The 25,000-nt window shown below is 44.7% G+C and overlaps 1 protein-coding gene across 3 annotated transcripts in view; it reads right to left on the minus strand.

The window, feature by feature from the left end:
• Positions 1–25,000, minus strand: part of lpp (LIM domain containing preferred translocation partner in lipoma) — a 460,602-nt gene that overhangs the window by 300,818 nt on the left and 134,784 nt on the right. For all 3 annotated transcript variants that reach the window (XR_011667934.1, XM_071342291.1, XM_071342290.1), the window contains exons 3-4: positions 23,547–23,635; positions 10,191–10,313 (exon numbers count right to left, since the gene is read on the minus strand). Coding sequence is in view for 2 of the 3 variants with exons in the window: in XM_071342291.1 (XP_071198392.1) it covers positions 10,191–10,313; positions 23,547–23,635 (212 nt within the window). In the remaining variant the exon portion in view is untranslated. The remainder of the gene's footprint in view (positions 1–10,190; positions 10,314–23,546; positions 23,636–25,000) is intronic.

Genomic DNA, 25,000 nt, shown 5'->3' on the forward strand with positions numbered 1-25,000 from the left:
ATCCAGAGCAACTTACAGGAGCAATTAGGGTGAAGTGCCTTGCTCAAGGGCACATCAACTGATTTTTCACCTGGTCATTTCGGGGATTCGAACCAGCGACCTTTTGGTTACTGATCCAACGCGCTTAACCGCTAGGCTTCCTGTCACCTTACTGTACACATGGACACAGTAGTTTATATCCTGAAGGTATTTCCAGGTCGTCGGTAAGCAGCTAACATGTTTACACCTCCATCATAATGCAGAGAGAACACAGTTGCTGTGTGTGTGTGTGTGTGTGTGTGTGTGTGTGTGTGTGTGTGTGTGTGTGTGTGTGTGTGTGTGTGTGTGTGTGTGTGTGTGTGTGTGTGTGTGTGTGTGTGTGTGTGTGTGTGTGCGTGCGTGCGTGCGTGCGTGCGTGCGTGCGTGCGTGCGTGCGTGCGTGCGTGCGTGCGTGCGTGCGTGCGTGCGTGCGTGCGTGCGTGCGTGCGTATTGAGAGAGACAAGTGGTTTGGGTTATAACCCGAGACTGGAACAGCTTGTTGCTGAGGGTGATGATAAAAACACACAGTAGTGGAGCCATAGATTTATTTTCTATTTTTGTACTTGTTTTATTTATTTAACCAGGTAGGCCAGTTGAGAACAAGTGCTCATTTACAACTGCGACCTGGCCAAGATAAAGCAAAGCAGTGCGACACAAACAACAACACAGAGTTACACATAAACAAATGTTCAGTCAATACCAATAAAAGAAAAGAAAAATAGAAAGATCTATATACTAAATAAATAATAATAATAAATGTAGAAGAGTAGGGAGGAAGGCAATAAATAGGCCCTAGAGGTGAAATAATTACAATTTAGCAGATTAATACTGGAGTGATAGATGTGCAGATGATGATGTGCAAGTAGAGATACTGGGGTGCAAAAGAGCAAGAGGGTAAGTAATAATATGGGGATGAGGTAGTTGGGTGTGCAATTTACAGATTGGCTGTGTACAGATGCTTAATGTGAGTCTGGAAGGAGAGTTTACAGTCTAACCAGACACCTAGGTATTTGTAGAAGTCAGAACCGTCCAGAGTAGTGATGCTGGACGGGCGGGCGGATGCTGGTAGCGATCGGTTGAAGAGCATGCATTTAGTTTTACTAGAATTTAAGAGCAGTTGGAGGCCACGGAAGGAGTGTTGTATGGCATTGAAGCTCGTCTGGAGGGTTGTTAACACAGTGTCCAAAGAAGGGCCAGAAGTATACAGAATGGTGTCGTCTGCGTAGAGGTGGATCAGAGAATCACCAGCAGCAAGAGCAACATCATTGATGTATACAGAGAAAAGAGTCGGCCCGAGAATTGAACCTTGTGGCACCCCCATAGAAACGGCCAGAGGTCCAGACAACAGGCCCACCGATTTGACACACTGAACTCTATCAGAGAAGTAGTTGGTGAACCAGGTGAGGCAGTTATTTGAGAAACCAAGGCTGTTGAGTCTGCCGATGAGGATGTGGTGATTGACAGAGTCGGAAGCCTTTGCCTGGTCAATGAATACAGCTGCACAGTAATGTATTTTATCGATGGCGGTTATGATATCATTTAGGACCTTGAGCGTGGCTGAGGTGCACCCATGACCAGCTCGGAAACCAGATTGCATAGCGGAGAAGGTACGGTGGGATTCGAAATGGTCGGTGATCTGTTTGTTAACTTGGCTTTCAAAGACTTTAGAAAGGCAGGGCAGGACAGATATAGGTCTGTAACAGTTTTGGGTCGAGAGTGTCACCCCCTTTGAAGAGGGGGATGACCGCGTCCGCTTTCCAATCTTTGGGGATCTCAGACGATACGAAAGAGAGGTTGAACAGGCTAGTAATAGGGGTTGCAACAATTCATCAAGATATCATTTTAGAAAGAGAGGGTCCAGATTGTCTAGCCCGGCTGATTTGTAGAGATCCAGATTTCAGAACATCAACTGTCTGGATTTGGGTGAAGGAGAAGTGGGGGTGGGGGGGTGGGGTGGGGGGCAAGTTACTGTGGGGGGTGCAGGGCTGTTGACCGGGGTAGGGGTAGCCAGGTGGAAAGCATGGCCAGCCGTAGAAAAATGCTTCTTGAAATTATCGATTATGGTAGATTTATCGTTGGTGACAGAGTTTCCTATCCTCAGTGCAGTGGGCAGCTGGGAGGAGGTACTCTTATTCTCCATGGACTATACAGTGTCCCAGAACTTTCTGGAGTTAGAGGTACAGGATGCATATCGCGGGGACTATTCAATGCTAGTGCAGTACGCCACAGGATGTTTTTGTGCTGGTCGAGGGCAGTCAGGTCTGGAGTGAACCAAGGGCTATATCTGTTCTTAGTTCTACATTTTTTAAAAGGGGCATGCTTATTTAAGATGGTGAGGAAAGCACTTTTAAAGAGCAACCAGTCATCCTCTACTGACGGGATGAGGTCAATATCCTTCCAGGATACCCCGGTCAGGTCGATTAGAAAGGCCTGCTCGCTGAAGTGTTTTAGGGAGCGTTTGACAGTGATGAGGGGTGGTGGTTTGACCGCTGACCCATTACAGACGCGGTGCCTGTAGAGACAAAATCTCTCTCATCGTCACTCAACGCCTAGGTTTACCTCCACTGTACGCACATCCTACCATACCTTTGTCTGTACATTATGCCTTGAATCTATTGATGGGTCTCCGGTCAACAGTAGTGCAGTGTGTCTATTCCCTCCCCAGTCCTGGAAGAGTTACAGGTAGAAATACTGGCAGATTCTCTATTTCCTTACCACTTCATATTAAAGATCTGCATTTATGATATATTTCTATAAATATGTACTGGAACTAGCGTGTGGGTAAGGAACCTCAGAAATGTGTTTGTTTAGCTGTGTGTGCATGTCGGTGTGTGTGTACAGAACGTCGGTGTGTGTGTGTGTGTGTGTCTGCACCGACTGTATGCGTGTGTGTGTGTGCGTGTGCGTGTGCGTGTGCGTGTGCGTGTGCGTGTGTGTGTGTGTGCACGTGAGAGTGTTAATTTTCTATATTTTATTTCCCAAACACAAACTTTAGACGGCTGAAATGTCTTACAGAGAGGCACAGAAATGCGTATGATTGGACGATAGCTTCCATTTCCTGGTGTCCAGGTCAACCGCTCTTCAAATCAAAACACTCCAGTATAATATGCTCTCTAGACAGAACACCAAACAGAATCACCACAACAACACTAACTACAGCTACTAGCGGGGTGTAGCTCATTAACACAGCCTGCCAGGACAGCAGAAAGGAAAACAAAGACTCCAAACAGGGTACACCCTGGAAAGAAGAAGAAACCAAACAGGGTACACCCTGGAAAGAAGAAGAAACCAAACAGGGTACACCCTGGAAAGAAGAAGAAACCAAACGGGGTACACCCTGAAAAGAAGAAGAAACCAAACAGGGTACACCCTGGAAAGAAGAAGACTCCAAACAGGGTACACCCTGGAAAGAAGAAGAAACCAAACAGGGTACACCCTGGAAAGAAGAAGAAACCAAACAGGGTACACCCTGGAAAGAAGAAGAAACCAAACAGGGTACACCCTGGAAAGAAGAAGAAACCAAACAGGGTACACCCTGGAAAGAAGAAGAAACCAAACAGGGTACACCCTGGAAAGAAGAAGAAACCAAACTGGGTACACCCTGGAAAGAAGAAGAAACCAAACAGGGTACACCCTGGAAAGAAGAAGAAACCAAACAGGGTACACCCTGGAAAGAAGAAGAAACCAAACGGGGTACACCCTGGAAAGAAGAAGAAACCAAACAGGGTACACCCTGGAAAGAAGAAGAAACCAAACAGGGTACACCCTGGAAAGAAGAAGAAACCAAACAGGGTACACCCTGGAAAGAAGAAGACTCCAAACAGGGTACACCCTGGAAAGAAGAAGAAACCAAACAGGGTACACCCTGGAAAGAAGAAGAAACCAAACAGGGTACACCCTGGAAAGAAGAAGAAACCAAACAGGGTATACCCTGGAAAGAAGAAGAAACCAAACAGGGTACACCCTGGAAAGAAGAAGAAACCAAACAGGGTACACCCTGGAAAGAAGAATACTCCAAACAGGGTACACCTTGGAAAGAAGAAGACTCCAAACAGGGTACACCCTGGAAAGAAGAAGACTCCAAACAGGGTACACCCTGGAAAGAAGAAGAAACCAAACAGGGTACACCCTGGAAAGAAGAAAAAACCAAACGGGGTACACCCTGGAAAGAAGAAGAAACCAAACAGAGTACACCCTGGAAAGAAGAAGAAACCAAACAGGGTACACCCTGGAAAGAAGAAGAAACCAAACAGGGTACACCATGGAAAGAAGAAGAAACCAAACAGGGTACACCCTGGAAAGAAGAAGACTCCAAACAGGGTACACCCTGGAAAGAAGAAGAAACCAAACAGGGTACACCCTGGAAAGAAGAAGAAACCAAACAGGGTACACCCTGGAAAGAAGAAGACTCCAAACAGGGTACACCCTGGAAAGAAGAAGAAACCAAACAGGGTACACCCTGGAAAGAAGAAGACTCCAAACAGGGTACACCCTGGAAAGAAGAAGACTCCAAACAGGGTACACCCTGGAAAGAAGAAGAAACCAAACAGGGTACACCCTGGAAAGAAGAAGACTCCAAACAGGGTACACCCTGGAAAGAAGAAGACTCCAAACAGGGTACACCCTGGAAAGAAGAAGAAACCAAACAGGGTACACCCTGGAAAGAAGAAGAACGGCAGGCAGGGAAGCGGGCAAGCAGGAGGGCAGGCTGGCTGGAGTACAGTAAGCTAGCTGGTGGGCGCTGGACCATGCCACCCAGGGGTCACCCAGGGGTCAAGGAGATTGGAGCAGCAGGAGGCAGGGAAGACAGAATGGATGCCACCCAGGGGTCACCCAGGGGTCGGGGAGATTGGAGCAGCAGGAGGCAGGGAAGACAGAATGGATGCCACCCAGGGGTCACCCAGGGGTCAGGGAGATTGGAGCAGCAGGAGGCACAGTCAGGACAACCATGTGGGAACAAGGCCGGCTCTCTATCCCTCATCATCATCTAGTATCCCCCCTAGCCATAACTGTGGCTGATGGGATGGCTTAGTAAGGCGAGACCCTATTTTGTCACATTTCACATGTTGGTCATTTAGCAGACACTCTTATACAGAGCAACATACAGTCAAGTGCATTCAACTACGCTAGGATAGACAACCACATATCACAGTCATTACATTCAACTACGGTAGGATAGACAACCACATAGCACAGTCATTACAAGACCCTCGAACAAGGGGGGGGGGTCATATCCGGCCCGCGAGACATTAAAAAATAAAAACATAATTTTTTTTTTTACCCCTTTTTTCTCACCAATTGGTAGTTACAGTCTTGTCTCATCGCTGCAACTCCCGTATGGCCTCGGGAGAGGTGAAGGTCGAGAGCCATGCGCCCTCCGAAACACGACCCAGCCAAGCTAAGCTGATGGGCCAATTGTGCGCCGTCTCATGGGTCTCCCAGTCACGGCCAGCTGTGAAATAGCCTGGGATTGAACCCGGGTCTGTAGTGACGCCTCAAGCACACTGCAGCACTCGGGAGGCCCCCCCGCAAATTGTTTTTTTTTTTTTAAATGGTCCCCCCGTTGAATTTCAAAATCCCGATGTGGCTCTCGAACCAAAAGATTTGCCCACCCCTGCCTTAGAATATACCCTCGTTTGCTCCCATAGCAACAGTGGCTCTGAAAACCGTGGAAACTACTACCGTACGTACACAAGGTTCCCATCAAATCAGAACCAGCTGTGATCTCTTTTCTGCTGTTTGGCCCTCAAGCTCTTCCTGTCCCTTCCCAAAACACGATTGGTTGGGGTTTTTTTTAAACACTGTGATGTCCTACATTTATTGTGTGTCAAACAATTTATCTTTTAGCGCCCAAAGGCTTTGACGAGTTCAAGTTGCTTTTAAATTCATCTGTTATCTAGTAGTAATGTAGGCCATTTTATTATTAGAAACCTAGTAACACTTTCCAAAAAATGAGAAATACCACACTACAAGGTCGGGATTCAAACCAACGCAAAATAAACGCCCTAAGAACTAGGATTAGGTGAGGTGACATCTGTGTACTAACTCACGTGATCTCCACAAATGTCAGGGAAAATTGCACATTACAAGTATTTTTGATGCGTGCAGGCTGTTCAAATCTGCCCAAAGTCAATGCAAAATGGACCTCTGTGATGCAGAGGATTTTGAAAGAAGCTAGTAAAGTTTGTAACTGTGTATTGTGGAGTGTGTTGGTAATACAGTGACAGTACGGTAGTTTACCTGTGTATTGTGGGGTGTGTTGGTAATACAGTGACGGTACGGTAGTTTACCTGTGTATTGTGGAGTGTGTTGGTAATACAGTGACGGTACGGTAGTTTACCTGTGTATTGTGGGGTGTGTTGGTAATACAGTGACAGTACGGTAGTTTACCTGTGTATTGTGGGGTGTGTTGGTAATACAGTGACGGTACGGTAGTTTACCTGTGTATTGTGGAGTGTGTTGGTAGTAAACTGACAGTACGGTAGTTTACCTGTGTATTGTGGGGTGTGTTGGTAATACAGTGACGGTACGGTAGTTTACCTGTGTATTGTGGGGTGTGTTGGTAATACAGTGACAGTACGGTAGTTTACCTGTGTATTGTGGAGTGTGTTGGTAGTAAACTGACAGTACGGTAGTTTACCTGTGTATTGTGGGGTGTGTTGGTAATACAGTGACGGTACAGTAGTTTACCTGTGTATTGTGGGGTGTGTTGGTAATACAGTGACAGTACGGTAGTTTACCTGTGTATTGTGGAGTGTGTTGGTAGTAAACTGACAGTACGGTAGTTTACCTGTGTATTGTGGGGTGTGTTGGTAGTAAACTGACAGTACGATAGTTTACCTGTGTATTGTGGGGTGTGTTGGTAGTAAACTGACAGTACGATAGTTTACCTGTGTATTGTGGAGTGTGTTGGTAGTAAACTGACAGTACGGTAGTTTACCTGTGTATTGTGGAGTGTGTTGGTAATACAGTGACAGTACGGTAGTTTACCTGTGTATTGTGGAGTGTGTTGGTAATACAGTGACAGTACGGTAGTTTACCTGTGTATTGTGGGGTGTGTTGGTAGTAAACTGACAGTACGGTAGTTTACCTGTGTATTGTGGAGTGTGTTGGTAGTAAACTGACAGTACGGTAGTTTACCTGTGTATTGTGGAGTGTGTTGGTAATACAGTGACGGTACGGTAGTTTACCTGTGTATTGTGGGGTGTGTTGGTAATACAGTGACAGTACGGTAGTTTACCTGTGTATTGTGGGGTGTGTTGGTAATACAGTGACAGTACGGTAGTTTACCTGTGTATTGTGGAGTGTGTTGGTAGTAAACTGACAGTACGGTAGTTTACCTGTGTATTGTGGGGTGTGTTGGTAATACAGTGACGGTACGGTAGTTTACCTGTGTATTGTGGGGTGTGTTGGTAATACAGTGACGGTACGGTAGTTTACCTGTGTATTGTGGGGTGTGTTGGTAATACAGTGACAGTACGGTAGTTTACCTGTGTATTGTGGAGTGTGTTGGTAGTAAACTGACAGTACGGTAGTTTACCTGTGTATTGTGGGGTGTGTTGGTAATACAGTGACGGTACAGTAGTTTACCTGTGTATTGTGGGGTGTGTTGGTAGTAAACGGACAGTACGGTAGTTTACCTGTGTATTGTGGGGTGTGTTGGTAGTAAACGGACAGTACGGTAGCTTACCTGTGTATTGTGGGGTGTGTTGGTAGTAAACGGACAGTACGGTAGCTTACCTGTGTATTGTGGGGTGTGTTGGTAGTAAACTGACAGTACGGTAGTTTACCTGTGTATTGTGGGGTGTGTTGGTAATACAGTGACAGTACGGTAGTTTACCTGTGTATTGTGGAGTGTGTTGGTAATACAGTGACAGTACGGTAGTTTACCTGTGTATTGTGGGGTGTGTTGGTAGTAAACGGACAGTACGGTAGTTTACCTGTGTATTGTGGGGTGTGTTGGTAGTAAACGGACAGTACGGTAGTTTACCTGTGTATTGTGGGGTGTGTTGGTAATACAGTGACAGTACGGTAGTTTACCTGTGTATTGTAAGGTGTGTTGGTAATACAGTGACAGTACGGTAGTTTACCTGTGTATTGTGGGGTGTGTTGGTAATACAGTGACAGTACGGTAGTTTACCTGTGTATTGTAAGGTGTGTTGGTAATACAGTGACAGTACGGTAGTTTACCTGTGTATTGTGGGGTGTGTTGGTAATACAGTGACAGTACGGTAGTTTACCTGTGTATTGTGGGGTGTGTTGGTAATACAGTGACAGTACGGTAGTTTACCTGTGTATTGTGGGGTGTGTTGGTAATACAGTGACAGTACGGTAGTTTACCTGTGTATTGTAAGGTGTGTTGGTAATACAGTGACAGTACGGTAGTTTACCTGTGTATTGTGGGGTGTGTTGGTAATACAGTGACAGTACGGTAGTTTACCTGTGTATTGTAAGGTGTGTTGGTAAAACAGTGACAGTACGGTAGTTTACCTGTGTATTGTGGGGTGTGTTGGTAATACAGTGACAGTACGGTAGTTTACCTGTGTATTGTGGAGTGTGTTGGTAATACAGTGACAGTACGGTAGTTTACCTGTGTATTGTGGGGTGTGTTGGTAGTAAACGGACAGTACGGTAGTTTACCTGTGTATTGTGGGGTGTGTTGGTAGTAAACGGATAGTACGGTAGTTTACCTGTGTATTGTGGGGTGTGTTGGTAATACAGTGACAGTACGGTAGTTTACCTGTGTATTGTGGGGTGTGTTGGTAATACAGTGACAGTACGGTAGTTTACCTGTGTATTGTGGAGTGTGTTGGTAATACAGTGACAGTACGGTAGTTTACCTGTGTATTGTGGAGTGTGTTGGTAATACAGTGACAGTACGGTAGTTTACCTGTGTATTGTGGGGTGTGTTGGTAGTAAACGGACAGTACGGTAGTTTACCTGTGTATTGTGGGGTGTGTTGGTAGTAAACGGATAGTACGGTAGTTTACCTGTGTATTGTGGGGTGTGTTGGTAATACAGTGACAGTACGGTAGCTTACCTGTGTATTGTGGGGTGTGTTGGTAGTAAACTGACAGTACGGTAGTTTACCTGTGTATTGTGGGGTGTGTTGGTAATACAGTGACAGTACGGTAGTTTACCTGTGTATTGTGGAGTGTGTTGGTAATACAGTGACAGTACGGTAGTTTACCTGTGTATTGTGGGGTGTGTTGGTAGTAAACGAACAGTACGGTAGTTTACCTGTGTATTGTGGGGTGTGTTGGTAGTAAACGGACAGTACGGTAGTTTACCTGTGTATTGTGGGGTGTGTTGGTAATACAGTGACAGTACGGTAGTTTACCTGTGTATTGTAAGGTGTGTTGGTAATACAGTGACAGTACGGTAGTTTACCTGTGTATTGTGGGGTGTGTTGGTAATACAGTGACAGTACGGTAGTTTACCTGTGTATTGTAAGGTGTGTTGGTAATACAGTGACAGTACAGTAGTTTACCTGTGTATTGTGGGGTGTGTTGGTAATACAGTGACAGTACGGTAGTTTACCTGTGTATTGTGGGGTGTGTTGGTAATACAGTGACAGTACGGTAGTTTACCTGTGTATTGTGGGGTGTGTTGGTAATACAGTGACAGTACGGTAGTTTACCTGTGTATTGTAAGGTGTGTTGGTAATACAGTGACAGTACGGTAGTTTACCTGTGTATTGTGGGGTGTGTTGGTAATACAGTGACAGTACGGTAGTTTACCTGTGTATTGTAAGGTGTGTTGGTAATACAGTGACAGTACGGTAGTTTACCTGTGTATTGTGGGGTGTGTTGGTAATACAGTGACAGTACGGTAGTTTACCTGTGTATTGTGGAGTGTGTTGGTAATACAGTGACAGTACGGTAGTTTACCTGTGTATTGTGGGGTGTGTTGGTAGTAAACGGACAGTACGGTAGTTTACCTGTGTATTGTGGGGTGTGTTGGTAGTAAACGGATAGTACGGTAGTTTACCTGTGTATTGTGGGGTGTGTTGGTAATACAGTGACAGTACGGTAGTTTACCTGTGTATTGTGGGGTGTGTTGGTAATACAGTGACAGTACGGTAGTTTACCTGTGTATTGTGGAGTGTGTTGGTAATACAGTGACAGTACGGTAGTTTACCTGTGTATTGTGGGGTGTGTTGGTAATTTACCTGTGCATTGTGGGGCTTGTAAGGTGAGTTACTCTCCAGGTCAGCCAGGATAGAGGTCAGAGAGTCAATCTCAGCGTCCAGACTGGAACGCCTCTCTTCTAGGGTCTTCTCTGGTCCATGCATCTAGAGACAGGACATCTAGGAGTTAGAATGAGTCACACACACACACACACACACACACACACACACACACACACACACACACACACACACACACACACACACACACACACACACAGACAGCACACACACACACACAGACAGCACACACACACAGACACACACACACACACAGACAGCACACACACACAGACACACAAAACACACACAGACACACACACACACAGACACACACACACACACACACACACACACACACACACACACACACACACACACACACACACACACACACACACACACACACAGACAGCACACACACACAGACACACAAAACACACACACACACACACACACACACACACAGACAGCACACACACACAGACACACAAAACACACACACACACACACACACACACACACACACACACACAGACACAGACACACAAAACACACACACACACACACACACACAGACACACACACACACACACAAAACACACACACAGACAGCACACACACACAGACACACAAAACACACACACACACACACAGACACACAAAACACACACACACACACACACACACACACACACACACACACACACACACACACAGACAGCACACACACACAGACACACAAAACACACACACACACACACACACACACACACACACACAGACAGCACACACACACAGACACACAAAACACACACACACACACACACACACACACACACACACACACACACACACACACACACACACACACACACACACACAGACACACACACACACACACACACACACACACACACACACACACACACACACACACAGACAGCACACACACACAGACACACAAAACACACACACACACACACACACACACACACAGACAGCACACACACACAGACACACAAAACACACACACACACACACACACACACACACACACACACACAGACACAGACACACAAAACACACACACACACACACACACACAGACACACACACACACACACAAAACACACACACAGACAGCACACACACACAGACACACAAAACACACACACACACACACAGACACACAAAACACACACACACACACACACACACACACACACACACACACACACACACACACACAGACAGCACACACACACAGACACACAAAACACACACACACACACACACACACACACACACACACACAGACAGCACACACACACAGACACACAAAACACACACACACACACACACACACACACACACACACACACACACACACACACACACACACACACACACACACACACACACACACAGACACAGACACACAAAACACACACACACACACAGACACACACAGACACACACACACACACACAAAACACACACACACACACACACAGACAGCACACACACACAGACACACAAAACACACACACACACACACAGACACACAAAACACACACACACACACACACAGACAGCACACACACACAGACACACAAAACACACACACACACACACACACACACACACACACACACACACACACACACACACACACACACACACAGACAGCACACACACACAGACACACAAAACACACACACACACACACACACACACACACACACAGACAGCACACACACACAGACACACACACACACACACACACACACACACACACACAGACACACACACAAAACACACACACACACACACACAGACAGCACACACACACAGACACACAAAACACACACACAAAACACACAAAACACACACACACACACACACACACACACACACACACACACACACACACACACACACACACACACACACACACACACACACACAGAGATCTCACACAGGTCTAGCATCTGGACACACACACAAAGGAGTTGGAATGATACCATCACTTGTTTCAATATATGTAATTTCCCATGTTTAATAGGAGGTATACATTTACATTACATTTAAGTCATTTAGCAGACGCTCTTATCCAGAGCGACTTACAAATTGGTGCATTCACCTTATGACATCCAGTGGAACAGCCACTTTACAATAGTGCATCTAGATCTTTTAAGGGGGGGGGGGGGGGGGCAGAAGGATTGCTTTATCCTAGGTATTCCTTGAAGAGGTGGGGTTTCAGGTGTCTCCGGAAGGTGGTGATTGACTCCGCTGTCCTGGCGTCGTGAGGGAGTTTGTTCCACCATTGGTATACACACACCATTGTATACACACAACGTGCTGCACCCCCCCAATATCCTATTGTTCCCTGCAGTTCAACATTTACAGAGTTAGAGCCTCTGACAGTGTATCCTTCCTACAGCACACCAGGGGTCTTAAGATGTATCTATCTTCAGATGCTATTCCTGCTCCTAAATTGATAAAGAGCTATTCATCCTTCAAGGCCTGCCTCCTCCCCCTCTCTCCCTCCCTCCCTCCCTGACTGCCTGCTTCCCCCCTCCCTCCCTCCCTGCCTGCCTGCCTTCTCCCTTCCTCCCTCCCTCCCTGCCTCCTCCCTCCCCCTCTCTCCCTCCCTCCCTCCCTGACTGCCTGCCTCCTCCCTCCCTCCCTGTCTCCCTCCCTCCCCCTCCCTCCCTCCCCCCTCCCTCCCTGACTGCCTGCTTCCCCCTTCCCCCCTCCCTCCCTCCTCCCTCCCTGCCTCCCCCCCCTTCCCTTCCTGGTATTGATCAGAGTCTAAGGACTATTGGTGTCTGTGCTGTCTGCCTGGTTTTGATCAGAGTCTAAGGACTATTGGTGTCTGTGCTGTCTACCTGTTATTGATCAGAGTCTAAGGACTATTGGTGTCTGTGCTGTCTACCTGGTATTGATCAGAGTCTAAGGACTAGTGGTGTCTGTGCTGTCTGCCTGGTGTGGATCAGAGTCTAAGGACTAGTGGTCTCTGCTGTCTGCCTGTTATTGATCAGAGTCTAAGGACTATTGGTGTCTGTGCTGTCTACCTGGTATTGATCAGAGTCTAAGGACTATTGGTGTCTGTGCTGTCTGCCTGGTGTGGATCAGAGTCTAAGGACTAGTGGTGTCTCTGTTCTCACTCACATACTTTATCCTGGTTTAGTTTGGAGTGGTATTAGGATTCACAGCCTGTCTTTCATTCTCTCTCTCTCTGTGTGTGTATGTGTGTGAGAACAGTTGACCTTGGCCTTAAACAAGCCTCTGTAAGCCAGTAGAAAGAGTACAGAGCAGAATAAGACAAGAATCACTGTTTGAAAGAAAACTCTCTCTCTAATACGGTGGACCTTTCACCCTGAACTCTGTCTCGCTGTGTGCTCAGAGTTATCTTTGTTTTAAAGGAATGCTCCCTATTCTCTCTCATCCAATAACCAGAAGAAAAAAAAACACACACTCAAATCAATCAATCAATCAATCAAATGTATTTATAAAAACCCTTTTTAAATCAGCTGATGTCACAGTACTTAAACAGAAACCCAGCCTAAAACCCCAAACAGCAAGCAATGCAGTTGTAGAAGCATGGAGGCTAGGAAAAGCTCCCTAGAAATGAAGGAACCTAGGAAGAAACCTAGAGAGGAACAAGGCTCTGGGGGGTGGCCAGTCCTCTTCTGGCTGTGCCGGGTGGAGATTATAAAAGAAAATGGCCAAGAAGTTCAAATGTTCATAGTCAAATACCCTCAAATACCTAGCCATTCAATACCCACCCATTCAATACCCACCATTCAATACCCACCCATTCAATACCCACCATTCAATAACCAACCATTCAATACCCAGCCATTCAATACCCAGCCATTCAATACCCACCATTCAATACCCACCATTCAATACCCATCATTCAATACCCACCATTCAATACCCAGCCATTCTATACCCACCCATTCAATACCCACCATTCAATACCCACCATTCAATACCCACCATTCAATACCCAGCCATTCAATACCCACCATTCAATACCCACCATTCAATACCCACCCATTCAATACCCACCCATTCAATACCCACCATTCAATACCCACCATTCAATACCCACCATTCAATACCCACCATTCAATACCCACCATTCAATACCCACCATTCAATACCCACCCATTCAATACCCACCATTCAATACCCACCATTCAATACCCACCATTCAATAACCAACCATTCAATACCCAGCCATTCAATACCCAGCCATTCAATACCCACCATTCAATACCCACCATTCAATACCCATCATTCAATACCCACCATTCAATACCCAGCCATTCTATACCCACCCATTCAATACCCACCATTCAATACCCACCATTCAATACCCACCATTCAATACCCAGCCATTCAATACCCACCATTCAATACCCACCATTCAATACCCACCCATTCAATACCTAGCCATTCAATACCCACCATTCAATACCCACCATTCAATACCCAGCCATTCAATACCCACCATTCAATACCCACCATTCAATACCCACCATTCAATACCCACCCATTCAATACCTAGCCATTCAATACCCACCATTCAATACCCACCATTCAATACCCACCATTCAATACCCACCCATTCAATACCCACCATTCAATACCCACCATTCAATACCCACCATTCAATACCTAGCCATTCAATACCCACCATTCAATACCCACCATTCAATACCCACCATTCAATACCCACCATTCAATACCCACCATTCAATACCCACCATTCAATACCCACCCATTCAATACCCACCATTCAATACCCACCATTCAATACCCACCATTCAATACCCAGCCATTCAATACCCACCATTCAATACCCACCCATTCAATACCCACCATTCAATACCCACCATTCAATACCCACCATTCAATACCTAGCCATTCAATACCTACCATCATACCTTGCCATTCAATACCCAGCCATTCAATACCCAGCCATTCAATACCCACCATTCAATACCCACCATTCAATACCCACCCATTCAATACCCACCATTCAATACCCACCCATTCAATACCTAGCCATTCAATACCCACCATTCAATACCCACCATTCAATACCCACCATTCAATACCCACCCATTCAATACCCAGCCATTCAATACCCACCATTCAATACCCACCATTCAATACCCACCATTCAATACCCACCCATTCAATACCTAGCCATTCAATACCCACCATTCAATACCCAACATTCAATACCCAACATTCAATACCCACCATTCAATACCCACCATTCAATACCTAGCCATTCAATACCCACCATTCAATACCCACCATTCAATACCCACCATTCAATACCCACCATTCAATACCCACCCATTCAATACCCACCATTCAATACCCACCATTCAATACCCAGCCATTCAATACCCACCATTCAATACCTAGCCATTCAATACCTACCATCCAATACCTTGCCATTCAATACCCAGCCATTCAATACCCACCATTCAATACCCAGCCATTCAATACCCACCATTCAATACCCACCATTCAATACCCACCCATTCAATACCCACCATTCAATACCTAGCCATTCAATACCCACCATTCAATACCCACCCATTCAATACCCAGCATTCAATACCCACCATTCAATACCCAGCCATTCAATACCCAGCCATTCAATACCCAGCCATTCAATACCCACCATTCAATACCCACCATTCAATACCCACCATTCAATACCCACCCATTCAATACCCAGCCATTCAATACCCACCCATTCAATACCCACCATTCAATACCCACCATTCAATACCCAGCCATTCAATACCCAGCCATGTAATACCCAGCCATTCAATACCCATCATTCAATACCCAGCCATGTAATACCCAGCCATTCAATACCCAGCCATTCAATACCCAGCCATTCAATACCCAGCCATGTAATACCCAGCCATTCAGTACCCATCATTCAATACCTTGCCATTCAATACCCAGGAATTCAATACCCATCATTCAATACCCATCATTCAATACCCAGCCATTCAATACCCAGCCATCCAATACCTAGCTATTCAATACCCAGCCATTCAATACCCACCATTCAATAGCCAGCCATTCAATACCCAGCATTCAATACCCAGCCATTCAATACCCACCCATTCAATACCCAGCCATTCAATACCCAGCCATTCAATACCCAGCCATTCAATACCCACCATTCAATACCCAGCCATTCAATACCCAGCCATTCAATACCCATCATTCAATACCCAGCCATGTAATACCCAGCCATTCAATACCCACCCATTCAATACCCAGCCATTCAATACCCAGCCATTCAATACCCACCATTCAATACCCAGCCATTCAATAACCAGCCATTCAATACCCACCATTCAATACCCAGCCATTCAATACCCAGCATTCAATACCCAGCCATTCAATACCCATCATTCAATACCCAGCCATTCAATACCCAGCCATTCAATACCCAGCCATTCAATACCCAGCCATTCAATACCCACCATTCAATACCCACCATTCAATACCCAGCCATTCAATACCCACCATTCAATACCTAGCCATTCAATACCCAGCATTCAATACCCAGCCATTCAATACCCACCATTCAATACCCAGCCATTCAATAACCAGCCATTCAATACCCACCATTCAATACCCAGCCATTCAATACCCAGCATTCAATACCCAGCCATTCAATACCCACCATTCAATACCCAGCATTCAATACCCAGCCATTCAATACCTAGCCATTCAATACCCACCATTCAATACCCACCATTCAATACCCACCATTCAATACCCAGCCATTCAATACCCAGCCATTCAATACCCACCATTCAATACCTAGCCATTCAATACCCAGCATTCAATACCCAGCCATTCAATACCTAGCCATTCAATACCCACCATTCAATACCCACCATTCAATACCCACCATTCAATACCCACCATTCAATACCCACCATTCAATACCCACCATTCAATACCCAGCATTCAATACCCAGCCATTCAATACCCAGCCATTCAATACCTAGCCATTCAATACCTAGCCATTCAATACCCACCATTCAATAACCACCATTCAATACCCACCATTCAATACCCACCATTCAATACCCACCATTCAATACCCAGCCATTCAATACCCACCCATTCAATACCCACCATTCAATACCCACCCATTCAATACCCATCAATTATATACACATTCATTCAATACACATTGATTCCATTAATTGTTATCGGGACCCCATTTTCTAAGAGGGTTTATTAAGCAATGAACTTTCATTCCCAGGGTGATTTTACAACCTTGGAGCGCAATACTACCGAGTCACAATACCTGCCAGTCACAATACTAGCCAGTCTCAATACTAGCCAGTCACAATACTAGCCAGTCACAATACTAGCCAGTCACAATACTAGCCAGTCACAATACTAGCCAGTCTCTCCAGGATTTATCAGAGATGCTTTGTGATATTTACGAGCCAGAATGATTGATTTGCAATGGCAATTCTGACATTTTGCATTGCAATACGCACTGATTTTGTCAAAATTTGTTGTGAAAAAGCACTGACGAGGGAAGACGTTTTTTTTTTTAATGTGTGGCTTGATTGAACCATATTATGTGGGAAATGTACGATGATTGGTTGCAATTGCGAGCCCTCTTTTTGTACGGCGGTGATGTGTCCGTTTTATGCGATAATATTGAGATGATTTGACTGTTTAAATGGGGAAATAGTGCAGTGATTGTCAAATGTGTAAGTCCTCGCTTTATATGATTTTGCAAAAAAACTAACGAGCGTCAAACTAACGAGAGTCACGTTGACACAATAGAGTCGTAGGAGGAAGGAAACAGTATGTTTTAAGAGGCACTTGGGTTCATTATTATAGAAGTCAACTTTTCTCCACAACGGCAGCCTCTCTCTGCAGCCTTAAGATATCTGGCAGATTCATTTAGAGAACATCATCGACTACAACAACCTATAACAGGAAGAATGGAGCTGAAGGTAACTGGACGGAAACTAGCTAGGTACCGAGGCATCTACTACTGCTAATGTGTGCATGTCTCTATACAGGAATCAGACTAATATAGGTTAGGTATAGGTGAATTGATTATTCATGTTTGCTTTGCCTTGCACACTCAGCTCCCTTCCTCTTGTTAGTTCTGTTAAAGGGGCAGAACCGATTTAACATCCCTTTTTTCATTCATGAAACACGTAGTGAAGACGTTAAGTCAAGATGTAAGTGAGACGTAGTGAAGACGTTAAGTTGAGATGTAAGTGAAACGTAGTGAAGACGTTAAGTCGAGATGTGAGTGAAACATAGTGAAGACGTTAAGTCAAGATGTAACTGAAACGTAGTGAAGACGTTAAGTCAAGACGTAAGTGAAACGTAGTGAAGACGATAAGTCGAGATGTAAGTCGTCCTAACAAACACAACACACATTGTTGCTTTATTACTTGACACAGAGCTATAAAAGTATTATGCATTGTTATAATTGTTAGAAAATGACCACATCTTTTTTGTTTTATCATATAACTAGAATAGAATGGAAAAGAACTGAATAGAATAACTGTTTTGTATTTGTATTGTGTCACATATTACAGGTCCCCTATTGACAGGCTGTGGAGTTGGATCAAACTGAACTGACTCTGAACAGCAGTCAGTCTGGTATTATTTGGAATAACCTCACAACTGGCGACCGGTTTGTGTTTAATAGAACCTTAATAAATCCCAGACTACACCTTTAGATGTCTTAATAAATCCCAGACTATACCTGTAGATGTCTTAATAAATCCCAGACTGTACCTTTAGATGTCTTAATAAATCCCAGACTACGCCTGTAGATGTCTTAATAAATCCCAGACTACGCCTGTAGATGTCTTAATAAATCCCAGAATACGCCTGTAGATGTCTTAATAAATCCCAGAATACGCCTGTAGATGTCTTAATAAATCCCAGACTACACCTTTAGATGTCTTAATAAATCCCAGACTACGCCTGTAGATGTCTTAATAAATCCCAGACTACACCTTTAGATGTCTTAATAAATCCCAGACTACGCCTGTAGATGTCTTAATAAATCCCAGACTATACCTGTAGATGTCTTAATAAATCCCAGACTATACCTTTAGATGTCTTAATAAATCCCAGACTATACCTTTAGATGTCTTAATAAATCCCAGACTATACCTTTAGATGTCTTAATAAATCCCAGACTATACCTTTAGATGTCTTAATAAATCCCAGACTATTACCTTCAGATGCAGAACTAGACTCATCTGCTCACGCTATGATACCAGTGTCTGTTACATTGACCACGTTCCAAATGGCAACCTATTCCCTTTATAGTGCACTACTTTAGGGCATATAGGTCTCTTGTTAACAGTAGTGCACTATATAGGGAATAGGGTGCCATTTGGGATGCAGATATTTTGATGTTTTTTATACAGGGTGTTTTATATGGTGTTCGCAGTATACAGCTTTATCCACACATCCCCTACCCAGAGTGTTACAAATTGTCTGTGGGAAAGAGAGAGAACCAGCAGTAAAGTTTCACTAGATATACATGTGTTTGGTTACATACACCACATGACCAACAGTATGTGGACAATAGTTCATCCAACATCTCATTCCAAAATCATGGGTGTTATTATGGAGTTGGTCCCCCCCCTTTGCTGCTGTAACAGCCTCCATTCTTCAGGGAAGTCATTAATATGGAGTTGGTTTCCCCCCTTTGCTGCTGTAACAGCCTCCACTCTTCAGGGAAGTCATTAATATGGAGTTGTTCCCCCCTTTGCTGTTATAACAGCCTCCATTCTTCTGGGAAGTCTTTCCACTAGATGTTGGAACATTGCTGCGGGGACTTGCTTCCATTCAGCCACGAGCATTAGTGAGGTCGGGCACTGAAGTTGGGCGATTAGGCCTGGCTCGCAGTCGGCGTTCCAATTCATCCCAAAGGTGTTTGTATAAGGTATCAAGGTAAGACCCAGATGTAGACCGCGTTGAAGTAACAATGTTTAACACAGCAACAGGGGCAAAGGTACAGGACGGCAGGCAGGCTCAGGGTCAGGTCAGGCAGAGGTCGGAAATCCAGAGGTGGGGCAAAGGTACAGGACGGCAGGCAGGCTCAGGGTCAGGTCAGGCAGAGGTCGGAAATCCAGAGGTGGGGCAAAGGTACAGGACGGCAGGCAGGCTCAGGTCAGGCAGAGTGGTCAGGCGGGCGGGTACAGGGTCAGGACAGGCAAGGGTCAAAAACCAGGAGGACGAGAAAAGAGAGACAGGAGGTGACACAATAACGCTGGTTGTCTTGACAAACAAGACGAACTGGCAACAGACAAACAGAGAACACAGGTATAAATACACAGGGGATAATGGAGAATATGGGCGACACCTGGAGGGGGGTGGAGACCGTCACAAAGACAGGTGAAACAGATCAGGGTGTGACAGGGTGATGAGGTTGAGGTCAGGGCTCTGCGCAGGCCAGTCAAGTTCTTCCACACTGATCTCGACAAACCATTTCTGTATGGACCTTGCTTTGTGCACGGGGGCAATGTCATACTGAAACAGGAAAGGGACATCCCCAAACTGTTGCCACAAAGTTGCAAGCACAGAACCGTCTGGAATGTCATTGTATGTGGTAGCGTTGAAATGTCCCTTCACTGGAACTAAGGGGACTGGCCCGAACCATGAAAAACAGCCCCAGACCATTATTCCTCCTCCACCAAACATTACACTATGCATTGGGGCAGGTAGTGCTCTCCTGGCATCCGCCAAACCCAGATTCGTCCGTCGGACTGCCAGATAGTGAAGCGTGATTCATCACTCCAGAGAACGCGTTTCCACTGCTCCAGAGTCCATAGGCGGTTAGCTTTACACCACTCCAGCTGACACTTGGCATTGCGCATGGTGATCTTAGGCTTGTGTGTGGCTGCTCGGCCATGGAAACCCATTTCATGAAGCTCCCGACGAACAGTTCTTGTGCTGATGTTGCTTCCAGAGGCAGTTTGGAACTCGATAGTGAATGATGCAAACGAGGACAGTCGATGTTTACCGCTACACGCTTCAGCACTCAGCGGTCCCGTTCTATGAGCTTGTGTGGCTTACCACTTCACGGCTGAGCCGTTGTTGCTCCTAGACGTTTCCACTTCACCATAACATCCCTTACAGTTGACCGGGGCAGCTCTAGCAGGGCAGAAATTTGACGAACTGACTCGTTGGAAAGGTGGCATCTTATGACGTTGCTATGTTGAAAGTCACTGAGCTCTTCAGTAAGGACATTCTACTGCCAATGTTTGTCTATGGAGATCGCATGGCTTTGTGCTCGATTTTATACACCTGTCAGCAACGGATGTGGATGAAATAGCCCGAATCCACTAATTTGAAGGGGTGTCCACATACTTTTGTATCTATAGTGCATCTGTGACCAACGGATATATATCTGTATTCCCAGTCATGTGAAATCCATAGATTAGGGAATGATTAATTAATTTCAATTGACTGATATCCTTATATGAACTGTAACTCAGTGAATTCTTTGAAATTGTTGTCCACATACTTTTGTATATATAGTGTATAAATCGGACTGTGATATACTGTTGGCGTAGCAAGGATGACTGACTGACTGACTGGCTGACTGTCAGTCAGTCAGTCAGTCAGCCAGCCAGCCAGTCAGCCAGTCAGCCAGCCAGCCAGCCAGCCAGCCAGTCAGCCAGTCAGCCAGTCAGCCAGTCAGCCAGCCAGCCAGCCAGCCAGCCAGCCAGTCAGCCAGTCAGCCAGCCAGCCAGCCAGCCAGCCAGCCAGCCAGTCAGCCAGCCAGTCAGCCAGTCAGCCAGCCAGCCAGCCAGTCAGCCAGCCAGTCAGCCAGCCAGTCAGCCAGTCTGCCAGCCAGTCTGCCAGCCAGTCAGCCAGCCAGTCAGTCAGTCAGCCAGTCAGAGGATCAATGAAACAGATAGAACTGGACAGGCTAATAAAATAACTCGAGTACCTGATTATCAAAGGTGTGTGAAACGCTACGAGGATTTCCCCTCAGGGGGTCAAGCCCTGTGTATCCCAAATGGCACTCTAGTGCCTATTTAGCCATAAGGGCCCTGGTCTAAAGTAGTGCACTATATAGGGAATAGGGTGCAATTTGGAACACACTCAGTCAGTCAGCCAGTCAGAGGGGAGCAGCAGGCCCTGAAGCAGGGTAACATGCATGGGGACATGAGATGTGAAGGACGAGGGGTCCAGCTCCAGAGAGTGGGTATAGGAGGGAGAGTTAAGTACAGAGTTACTGTACCTGGCTGTTTAAATACAGAGTTACTGTACCTGGCTGTTTAATACAGAGTCACTGTACCTGGCTGTTTAAATACAGAGATAATGTACCTGGCTGTTTAATACAGAGTTACTGTACCTGGCAGTTAAGTACAGAGATAATCTACCTGGCAGTTTAAATACAGAGATAATGTACCTGGCTGTTTAATACAGAGATAATGTACCTGGCAGTTAAGTACAGAGATAATGTACCTGACTGTTAAATACAGAGATAATGTACCTGGCTGTTAAATACAGAGATAATGTACCTGGCTGTTAAATACAGAGATAATGTACCTGGCTGTTAAATACAGAGATAATGTACCGGCCTGTTAAATACAGAGATAATGTACCGGCCTGTTAAATACAGAGATAATGTACCTGGCTGTTTAATACAGAGATATTGTACCTGGCAGTTAAGTACAGAGATAATGTACCTGGCTGTTAAGTACAGAGATAATGTACCTGGCTGTTAAATACAGAGATACTGTACCTGGCTGTTAAATACAGAGATAATGTACCTGCCTGTTAAATACAGAGATAATGTACCTGGCTGTTTAATACAGAGATAATGTACCTGGCAGTTTAAATACAGAGATAATGTACCTGGCTGTTTAATACAGAGATAATGTACCTGGCAGTTAAGTACAGAGATAATGTACCTGGCTGTTAAGTACAGAGATAATGTACCTAGCTGTTAAATACAGAGATAATGTACCTGGCTGTTTAATACAGAGATAATGTACCTGGCAGTTAAATACAGAGATAATGTACCTGGCTGTTTAATACAGAGATAATGTACCTGACTGTTTAATACAGAGATAATGTACCTGGCTGTTTAATACAGAGATAACGTACCTGGCTGTTTAATACAGAGATAACGTACCTGGCAGTTTAATACAGATTTACTGTACCTGGCAGTTTAATACAGAGATAATGTACCTGGCTGTTTCAGGTTAATAGACTTACCTGAATAAATATATATTTTTTAAATGATCATACCTGATATTCTCTGTCCATGGGTGGAGGCGGTGGGAACGAGATAGAGGACGAGAGGCCTCTGTCTTCAGCAGGAGGAGGGGGATAGTCACCTAAAACACACAGATACCAACACAGTCATATATACCTCTGGGAAGGTCACTCAGATCACACACACATACATACAGTGGATATCAGTATTTAGTTTAAGTATTTACCACCTTTGGATTTTTTAACATTTTGTTACAAAATGGGATTGAAATAGATTGAATTGTGCTGTTTTTTGTAATTGATCTCCACAAAATACTCCATAAAATACTCCATAAAATACTCCATAAAATACTCCATAAAACTCCACAAAATACTACATAAAATACTACATAAAATACTACATAAAAACTCCACAAAATACTCCATAAAATACTACATAAAATACTCCATAAAATACTCCATAATGCCAAAGAGAAAAGAAGATTCTATACATTTTTACAAATAAAATAAACATTTTATAACTAAACTATAGTCGTTGCATAAGTACTGTATTCACCCCCTTTGTTTAGGCCTAAATTAGTTCAAGAGTGAAATGTTGCTTAACAAATCCCATAATAAGTTACATGGACTGACTCACTCGGTGTATAATAATAGGGATTGACATGATTTTTAATGACTACCCCTTTCCTCTGTCCCCCATACATACAACATCTGGCAGGTCCCTCAGTCAAGTATTGAATATCAAGCACAAATTCAACTACAACGACCAGGGAGCTTTTCAAATTCAACTACAACGACCAGGGAGCTTTTCAAATTCAACTACAAAGACCAGGGAGCTTTTCAAATTCAACTACAAAGACCAGGGAGCTTTTCAAATTCAACTACAAAGACCAGGGAGCTTTTCAAATTCAACTACAAAGACCAGGGAGCTTTTCAAAAGCCTCATAAAAGAAGGACATTGATTGGTAGGTTTTGATAACAAATCAGACATTGAATATCTCTTGAAGCGTGGTCAAGTTAATAATTATACTGTGGATGATGTATTAAACCACCCAGACACAACAAAGATACAGTCAACCTTCTGAACTGAGCTGCAGGAGAGGAAGGAAACTGCTCAGGGATTTCACCATGAGGCCATTGGTGATTTTAAAACAGTTACAGAGTTTAATGGCTGTGATAGGAGAAAACTGAGGATGGATCAACAACATTGTAGTTACTCCACAATACTAACCTACATGACAGAGTGAAAAGAAGAATACAAATAAACAGAATAAAACTCTTCCAAAACATGCATCCTATATGCAAATAAGACACTAAAGTAATACTGCAAAATAACACGGCAAAGGAATCCACATTTTGGCCTAAATGCAAAGCCTTATGTTTGGGGCAAATCCAAAACACATCACTGGGTAAAGCCTGTCTTCCCAGTACCAGGTCGTGCCGTTTGGACTCACAAACGCCCCCGCGGTCTTCCGCGGTCTTCTTTA

Source organism: Salvelinus alpinus, chromosome 15, assembly GCF_045679555.1.
Source record: "Salvelinus alpinus chromosome 15, SLU_Salpinus.1, whole genome shotgun sequence".
NCBI classification, from domain to species: Eukaryota; Metazoa; Chordata; class Actinopteri; order Salmoniformes; family Salmonidae; genus Salvelinus; species Salvelinus alpinus.